We start from the raw sequence: 10,000 nt of genomic DNA, 5'->3' as shown, positions 1-10,000 counted from the left end.
GTAAAGTGGGTGCTACCTGATGTAGAGAGTTAATAAACTGTGATTTTTAAAAGTACTGCATTGTCTACTCAAAACTTTTTTGGACAGAATTACTTGAGAGTTGTTTAGTTGGAGAAGTTATTTACAAGAGACAGTAAAATGGGGGCTGCAAAGGAGAAACAACAAAAGTTGGCTTGAAAGAAAAAGGGGAAAAAGACATTCATTGAAGGAGCAAAGAAATTGTTTCACTCTTGTTAATTTTATTTTATCAGCCATTAGAACAGCTTGTGTAGTTGTCAGTATATTTGCATTTGTGTTTTTATCATTAAGCTCTTGTTTTAGTTATATTTTTGTAATTTTTTCATAAATTATGTAAATATGTGTATGTGTGTGTATACTCGCACACACATACACACATATATATTCATACTCCTATACATGCAGATACATGCTCATATATAAAATAATGTATGTATACACACACACACACACACACACACATATATATATATATATACACACACACACACACACACACACACACATATATATATACACACACCTGGAAGCATGTGATTGGGAAGCAAGCTTCTTACCACACAGCCACGCTTAGCTTATAACATACACACACACATACACACAGATATAATTTCATCATCATCATCACCATCATTTAATGTCCATGTTCAATGCTGACTTGGGTTGGACAATTTGACAAGGATCCAATGAGTCGAAGGACTGCATTGTGCTTCATTGTCTGCTTTGCCATGATTTCTATGACTGGATGCTTTTCCTAATGCCAACCACTTTACAATATGTACTGGGTACTTCTTTTGTGCTACCAGGACTGTTGAGGTCACCATGTAGCTGAGAAGACTAAAAACTCATGTTTTTGCAGAATATTGAAAATGAATGACGCTACTTGTCATGACTGGCAATCATTTAAAGCTATCACATTATGTCAAAACAATGAGGGACACGCACATACACACACACACACACACACATACATGCACACACACACACACACACACACACACACACACACACACATGCACAGTGTTCATAAATTATCTTTACAATTTCCACAATTTATTGTCTTGTATTGTCTAGGTGTGTTGCATGCAACCAATGGAGCCCATGTGGAAGCATTCAGATATTTCTATTAAAAATTTGTTTTTCTATAAACTCAACTGAATTATCTTTATTTAAAAATTTTTTTTGAATTTTTCAAATTCTAAAAGTAATTTATTTATATAAATATGTATACATATATAAATTTGTATACATACGTGCATACACACACACTCGCGCACACATGCAACAGGCTTCTTTCAGTTTCTGTCTATTGAATCTACTGACAAGGCTTTGACCAACTTACAGCTATAAAAGAAGACATTTGCTCAAGGTGCCATGCAGTGGAACTGAACCTAAAATCATGTAGATGGAAAGCAAACTTAACCATACAGCCAAGCCTAAACCAGTTAAATATCTCTTAGAAAAATATGGAATCACTTTGAATTAAATGTTTGTCATTTTCTTTCTGCAACAGAAAAAAAAAGAGCCTGAGAAATTATCAAAACCCAAATCCCATGTTGTGTTTTGGGGAGTTATTTTTATTTTCTTTGCTTTTTTTGTTTGCTACTGAATTCAAAAAATCCTTTGTTATTATTATTATTATTAGTAATAATAATAATAACAATAATAATACGTGCACCCTACAGTCAACTTGGATGAGCATCTGGGGGGAATTTATTTATTTCTTTATTGTTCAAGTGAGTGTATATTGTTGAAAGTTAATGAGTAAATAAATACACAGAGACAAAAATGCATTGAAGCATTCTCTAGCAGAAATTTTGATTCCATGTGAGACAAATAAATTGCATCAAAACATATGCAGCATTTTTCTCAAATTTCTTGCATGGTTAATTTGTAGGAATCTTAGAGATAAAAGAAGGTGTTACCTTGATGATAAAAAAGAACACCTTTTTTGTTTTGTTTTATCATTATCTCCCTAGAAACGTGATATTTAACCCATAGTTTGTGAGAGGACCTTCTTAGATTCAAATGGTAAGCAGTCAAGTAAGAATGGTGCAGGCTATGTAAATGTCTAAAGAATTAGAGTTTCCAATATTGAGAAGGGGTTTCCAATTGGCAACCAGTTCTCAAAATAAAAGATTGCATCTCATATTTTGCTACTTAGTTTTGCAAAAGGAATACAGGATCACTGTTGACAAGTTGCTGATACATGAGTTTATTCATTTCTTTCATCTAATGTCTGTTTTCCAGTGCTAGCATGACATAGATGAAAATAGATTTGAGGCAGGATTTTTACAGCAGGTATACTCTTTGTGTCTCCAACCCTTACCTGTTTTTCAAGAGATTTTTATTCCAGAGGTCTCTGAAAGTGTATAGCTGGTGGATGATTTGTTGAAGGGTGATGTCAACAAATTTCACTAGTAGTAGCCCAAACACACTGTTAGCATGTCAAGCAAAATGTTTAGCAGCATTTTATCCATTTGTATGTTCTGAGTTCAAATTCTGCCAAGGTTGACTTTGCCTTTCATCCTTTCAGGGTCGATAAATTAAGTACCAGTGAAACACTGGAGTCGATGTAATTGACTAGCCCCATCCCCCAAAATTTCAGGCCTTGTGCCTTCAGTAGAAAGGATTATTATCATCATTATATGTTTGGCTTTTGCTTTGTATTTGTACAAGTTGACTCCAAGTCTCACCCAGAGAACTCAAGAGACAACGATTTAGAAGTTGATGTTGGTATTATTACTAGGGTGCATATTATTATTACTATTATCATTATTATTTTGTTGTCATTTTATTAATATTGCTGTTGTTGTTTTTGCAGTTTGCCGTGGTACAAGTCAGAAGCTGACGCATTCTGGCTCAGCAATGTTCAGATATGATTCACTACGGAGAAAATACACGAACTGTACATATATTGAAGGCAACTTGGAAATTGTTTTTCTCAATAACAAGTCAATTAAATATGACTTGTCATTCCTAGAGACTATCAGGGAAATTACTGGTTATGTTCTAATAATTGACGTTTATGCGGACTACATCCCCCTAACTAATCTTCAGATTATACGCGGAAGGGAACTTTTTAAACATAAAGAAAGTGACTACAGTTTATTTGTAGCAAGTAACTACGAAAGAGGAACTAAAAAAGTTGGTCTGAAGGAACTACGTTTCAAATCACTTGGAGGTAAGTCTTAATTTATTTATTTCAAAAGAGCATCTCTTTTTTTTATTGCAGTGAAAAGTTTCTGTCTTCAAGGGTATCACAAAAGGCCTGGTTGGAGGCTCAACCTTCCAAGTTCTTTTACAGTGCTGAAGGACTCCTGCAATTAGTGTGTGAATTTGATGAATAAATTCATAATTAACTTATCCTCCTGTATTTTCTTTTACACAAAGCCAGAAATTGTTCAGTACCTTCTCATAATGTTGTGGCTGTGAGTTTTAATAATTTCTCAATCACTTTCACATCTTGCTAGTCACCTTCATAACTATGTGTGGTACATGCCTGGAATATCTATGATCATTGGTCTACTCAATCAGAGTTGACTTAAAAATAAAGAACAATGATGATGACAATGAAAATGATGGCAATTATTGACACTGAAGACACCAATGATGATGACAAATGACAGCAATGGTTTGTGACAATTTTCAAATGCGTTTTAATGTGATTCAAATTATTTTAGTTGTTTGTAATAAGAAATATAGTTCTAAACCAAAATATATTACAAAGATTCTGTTTTCTTTTTTTATATTCCATAGTGGCCGTTGCCAGTATCGCCTGACTGGCCTTCGTGCAGGTGACATATAAAAGCACCTACTACACTCTCTGAGTGGTTGGCATTAGGAAGGGCATCCAGCTGTAGAAACTCTGCCAAATTTAGATTGGAGCCTGGTGTTGCCATCCGGTTTCACCAGTCCTCAGTCAAATCGTCCAGCCCATGCTAGCATGGAAAGCGGACGTTAAACGATGATGATGATGATATTGGACATTTTGACAAATTTTGGCTATTAAATAGGAATCATTTAATTTATTTCTAAAAGCTGGACATTATTTCTGTTTCAAATGATTGAATAACAAAATAAAAGTGGGATTTACTTCCTGGAATTCTCTACAATAACAATCTGACAAAGTTTTAACTTGTATCTTTTAATATTCATCATCTGTGAAGAATTATTGCCGTTCATGTATTTCATAGAGAGAGAACATATCTGTTGGTTGGATTGTGATCCAATATGGATGATGGGATTATCTGAGAGAAACTTCTCTCCAGTGTACTACCCACAGGAAAGAATCCAGCTAGGAGATCACAGGGTACACTGCAAAGAATATAGAAAGATTAACTTGAAGGCACTTTTGATTAACCCTAACACCTGGAAGATATTAATCTCCAATGAAGGTGCCTGAAGACAGATTCTGCTGAAACGGCTGTACTAGACTGAAAAAAGCTTCTCTCCACCCTGTACAAACTTACACACACACACACACATGCGCTTGGTCCAAAGACCATAAAAACCAGTTCTACTAGAAATAACTTGATACATTTTAGAATGTTTTAGAATATATATAATACATTTTTGTATTTTTTATTCTATTTAGAATATTGTACAGTGTGTGTGTGTATGTATATACACACACATAAATGCACATACACACACACACACACACACACACACACACACACAGACACACACACACACAGACACACACACACACACACACACACACACACACACACACACACACATATATATCAGTGTTTTAAAAATATATTTCCATGTTATTATGAGTGGAATATATTTCAGATGCAGGATAAAAAGACATTGTTTTTACAGGTGGATGCTCTTCCTATGAACTGTTAAACCTTCATCTTTAAAATAAGGTCTAGCTCTTGTTATTTTTTTCACCTGTCAAGTAAACTAGAGCAAATAGAGTTGTGTGCCTTGCTCAGAGACACAAGACAATAGCCACATCAGTAATATTTGAACATATCATGATATGATCTCTAAACTAACTCGTTAACCTCTCAGTCTGGGTTTAGTTTCAAATACTAGTTAAAATGATTCTTCTCTACCACCATCACCACCACCGCTATCATCAGCATCATCATAACTAGTCGATTTTCTACTTTACCATAATAGTAAGGTGCTCCAAGAATTCTTTATTCCCTTCAGATTTCTTTATTCATGTTTATTTATTCTGATCCATTTATTTAAGCTAAACAAACAACTTCATGCACATGGCCTTCCCTAGTGACCAGTTATTGTTAGGAAAATAATCATTTCTGGATAAATCTTGGCTGGATTGGAAGTTTGAATTTTAAATCAAAGAACAAAAAAGAAAATGAAGAGAAAATATATCTTATCTTTTTTTTTTTTTTTTCTCAATCATTACGAAAAATCACAGGAGCAGCTGTGTAGTAAGAAGCTTGCTTCCCAACCACATGATTCCAGGTTCAGTCCCACTGCATGGCATGTGTGTGTGTGTGTGTTTCTGTGTTTGTCCCCCACCATCACTTGACAACCGATGTTGGTATATTTACATCCCCATAACTTAACAGTTTGGCAAAAGAGACTGATAGAATAAGTACTAGGCTTATAAAGAATAAGTTGGTTTGTTCAACTAAAGGTGGTGCCTCAGCCTGGCTGCAGTCAAATGACTGAAACAAGTAAAAGAATAAAAGAATAGTGCCATTTCATAACTCTACAATAAATATTCATTAGTCTCCACCAGTTTGTTTTAACAGAGTTCTTAATGTCCATTCTTATTCCATAGCCTTATTTACTTCTTTGTTAAAAATTAAGCCATTAAACTCTTCATGAACCATGTCTATTCATAGAATCAGCACATTATTTTCTCATTTCTTCAAGTTGTACTGATGAAAGAGAATTTTCTCTTTGGTTAGGGCACCACACTAATGTTGGTTTCAAATTTTGGCACAAGACCAGAGATCTTGAGAGGAGAAAATTTAACTGATTTCTCCACATCAGTACTTGACTGGTTCTTTCTTTTATTAACCCCAGAAGGATGAAAAGCAAAGTTGACCTCAGCAGTATTTTAACTCTGAACATGAAGAGCTGGAAGAAATGTTAAAATGTTCTAACAATTCGGCTAGCTAATAATCCTTTCTATTATTGGTACAAGACCTAAAATTTGTGGCAAATCGACCCCAGGACTTATTCTTTGGAAGCCTAGTACTTATTCTATCGGTCTCTTTTGCCGAACCGCTAAGGTACGGGGACGTAAACACACTAGCATCGGTTGTCAAGCGATGTTGGGGGACAAACACAGACACACATACATATATATACATATATATACGACGGGCTTCTTTCAGTTTCCGCCTACCAAATCCACTCACAAGGCTTTGGTTAGCCCAAGGCTATAGTAGAAGACACTTGCCCAAGGTGCCACGCAGTGGGACTGAACCTAGAACCATGTGGTTGTTAAGCAAGCTACTTACCACACAGCCACTCCTACGCCTATGTGTGCAACGCTTACGGCACCTAGGTTTCCCAAGCGGTCACCCATCTAAGTACTCACCAGGCTCGATGTTGCTTAACTTCGGTGATCGGACGAGAACCGGAGGGATGGTTATGGTTGAAATGCCTTTCATTATAGATTTGTTAGATCAGAGCTGACCTAATTAAAACAAAAACAAGTTTATATTTCAAGCCTATCGTCATATGTGTAATTGTCCTCTATTCACCTTCCATAATATGGCCAGGCTATTTTTATTATTATTATTAATATTATCATTAAACTAGTGAGCTAACAGAATCATTAGCATGCTGGACGAAATGCTTAGTGGTATTTTGCCCATCACTATATTCTGAGTTCAAATTCTGCCTAGGTTGATTTGTCTTTCATCCTTTTGAGAATTGATAAAACAAGTACCAGTTGAGCACTGGATTTGATGTAATCTTTCCTCCAAAATGTCAGGTCTTGTGCCTATAATAGAAAGGGCTATGGTGAGCTGGCAGAATCATTAGCACACCAGATAAAATGCTTAGCGGCATTTTGCCCCATTGCTATATTCTGAGTTCAAATTCCGCCATGGTCAACTTTGCCTTTCATCCTTTTGGAGTCCATAAATTAAGTTCCAGTGAAGCATTGGGGTCGATATAATTGACTATTCCTCTCCCACAAAATTTCAGGCCATGTGCCTATAATAGAAAAAATTATTATTATTCAACTTTACGCTGAAAGTCTGGCCGGTAACGTATTTTTCTGCATTATATGGACAATTTATCCTAATCACGCTATTTATAGCATTATCATGCGTTTGAGAAATAAATTTATTTCTGTATTATTATTATTATTATTTCATCGTAAGGGGGTGAGCTGGACAAAATTCTCTGCAGCATGTTGCCTCCCTTTACATTCTGGGTTCAAATCCTGCCAAGGTCAACATTGCCTTGCATCATCTTGGGGTTGATAGAATAAGTACAAGTGAGCTCTGGGCTCATTGTAATCAACTAACCTGTCTCCACTCTAAGCTTTCAGGCTTTGTGCTTCTTGTAGAAAGAACTATTATTCATTTTTTTAATATTCACTTTTGCATGTTTGCATGGGTTAGATGGAATTTATTAAAGCAGATTATCTATGGCCAGATGCTTGAAATGTTGCCAACACAAACACTCACTGACATATATATACAATAGGCTTCTTTCAGTTTCCATCTACCAAATCTACTTACAAGGTTTTGATTGGCCCCGGGCTATAGTAGACAACGCATTTGCCCAAGGTTCCACATAGTGAGACTGAACCTGAGACCACATGGTTGAGAAACAAACTTCTCAACCACACAGCTACACTTGCACCTATTATTATTTTATATTAATCATTTAACCTTTATTCTTTTTCTTTTTTTTACTTTATTCCAGAAATCCTAAATGGAAAAGTTGCTTTCATGAACAACAATTTGCTGTGTTATGAAATGACCATTAATTGGACGGATATTAACCCAACATCGGATCCTCCAGCTGAATTTTTCTTTGCTTCTGACTTTGACAGACGAAAATGTAAGTACTCTTTTCATTTCCATTATTTCATGATATCATATTGACTTATATGGTGCAATATTGATATATAATATATATGCTTACAGTATATATTATTTTCATAGCTAACTGGATGTCTGATGTATTTTTACAATAATACATACACGCATAAATATGTATTTATATTCTCTTCCATTTTCCATTATTTAAAGTCTTTTTCTTAGGAAAAAGTTGGTTTCTAACAAAAATGCAAAGCTCAATCATTGAAATATAAATAGCAAAAACAAATCTACAGTTTGAGCTTGAGAAAAGTCTTGCACATTTTTACTGTTCTGCTTGCAGATTGTATTTTTAATATATGTATATGCATGCATATAGATAGATAGACACTTAGACGCTTGTATTGAACAGTGAGAAAGTGTGTTCGACACTGAATTGGTGGGTAACTATACTTTATTTGTGGCTAACAATGCACCCAATAGTACCATCTGGAAGAAATCCCCACAATTGTTCAACTAAACCACATGGGAATGCTATTACTCATCTCCATTTTCAATGAGAATATATATGCATATAGTTTTCATGAAGCAATGTCTGATATATATAAATGATATTAATTTTTTTTTTTAGCCAAAACCATGCAATTATTAATAATATAGGTCAATGATTAGTAGTTTTACATTTCCATGTTTCAAGAAATCTTCAAAGAAAAGGTGTTGTGAGCTGACTTCAACTTTTCTCCAGAGATTTCCTGAAGAAGGGTTCCTAACCCCAAAATATTGAAATGCCGGGTAATAATACAAACCATTGACCTGTATTTTTAATACCTTGCACTGTTTTTGCTTTAAAATAAAATAAAATCATTTGTGTGTGTGTGTGTAGAATACTTTAGATGTGATAATGAATGATATAATACTACAAACAATCTCTTTAATTTAAAAGGAATATATTTTAGAGTCTTATGTAGGTTATTATCAAAGCTGAGGTTGTCTAATTTATATATACATTTCATCATCTTTTAATGCCCATTTTCTAATGGTTGCTTTGGTTGGATATGAGGGAGGATCCAATGAGTCTGAGGACTGCATCATACTCCAGTGTCTACTCAGGCATGATTTCTATGACTGGATACCTTTTCTAATGCCAACCACTTCACAGAGGGCACTTTGTGTGTGTGTGTGTGTGTGTGTGTGTGTGTGTGTATGTGGTACCAACACTAGTGAGATTCACTTTGCAGCATACAAGACTAATATGGGTATATATGTATGTGTGTATGTATATATATATGTGTGTGTGTATGTATATATATATATATATATATATATATATATATATATATATATATATATATATATATATATTGAACTCTATGAAAGTGACTCATAAGTGGTGGTGGTGTTGTCACTTCTCCTGTCAGTAAATCAACTGCTTGCCTTCTGCCTTTGAAGTTGTGTGAAATAAAAGATCCTTTACTTGCAAAACATGTAAGGGTTAGTGATAGGAAGAACATCTAGCTGTAAAACAAGGCCTCAATAATGTATATGTCAAATCCATGCTAGCATGGAAAAAATGAATGTAAAACAAATGAGATATACATACACACACACACACACACACATATCTATAATCCTCCACTTCAGTTTGCAATGAGTTCAAGAAATGCTGAAAGGATAGAGATTTTGGTCAAGTAGTACAAACACTGCCAAAGAGAACTTTGTTCTTCTTGAGAATTTTCTGCTAATTTCCTCCACCATTTTCTTGATTATTAAACATGACAATAATTCAGACGATCCCAACAGAGCTAAAACATTTCACTGCTACAATATTAATTACAAGATCTTTCTGTATTTTATATTTAACAAGACAAAACTATGTTGTATACAATTGATATAAAGTAACATGTGGTGACATTCACTTTATATACATTTTGATAATTATATGTACTTTATATACATTTTCTTACTGGCATTCCATTGGTTAC

At 34.6% G+C, this 10,000-nt stretch overlaps 1 protein-coding gene across 1 annotated transcript in view; it reads left to right on the top strand.

The window, feature by feature from the left end:
* The first annotated feature begins 2,708 nt into the window (after positions 1-2,708).
* The window catches only part of LOC149128977 (epidermal growth factor receptor-like), a 19,980-nt gene continuing 12,688 nt past the window's right edge, over positions 2,709-10,000 (top strand). The window contains exons 1-2 of the mRNA XM_089346868.1: positions 2,709-3,202; positions 7,903-8,040. Coding sequence (XP_089202994.1) covers positions 2,749-3,202; positions 7,903-8,040 — 592 coding nt within the window. The 5' untranslated portion in view covers positions 2,709-2,748. The remainder of the gene's footprint in view (positions 3,203-7,902; positions 8,041-10,000) is intronic.

Source organism: Octopus bimaculoides, unplaced genomic scaffold, assembly GCF_046866305.1.
Source record: "Octopus bimaculoides isolate indiv1 unplaced genomic scaffold, ASM4686630v1 contig269, whole genome shotgun sequence".
NCBI classification, from domain to species: domain Eukaryota; kingdom Metazoa; phylum Mollusca; class Cephalopoda; order Octopoda; family Octopodidae; genus Octopus; species Octopus bimaculoides.
The sequence above is the reverse complement of the archived record's forward strand: the minus strand, read 5'-3'. Positions and strand labels throughout refer to the sequence as shown.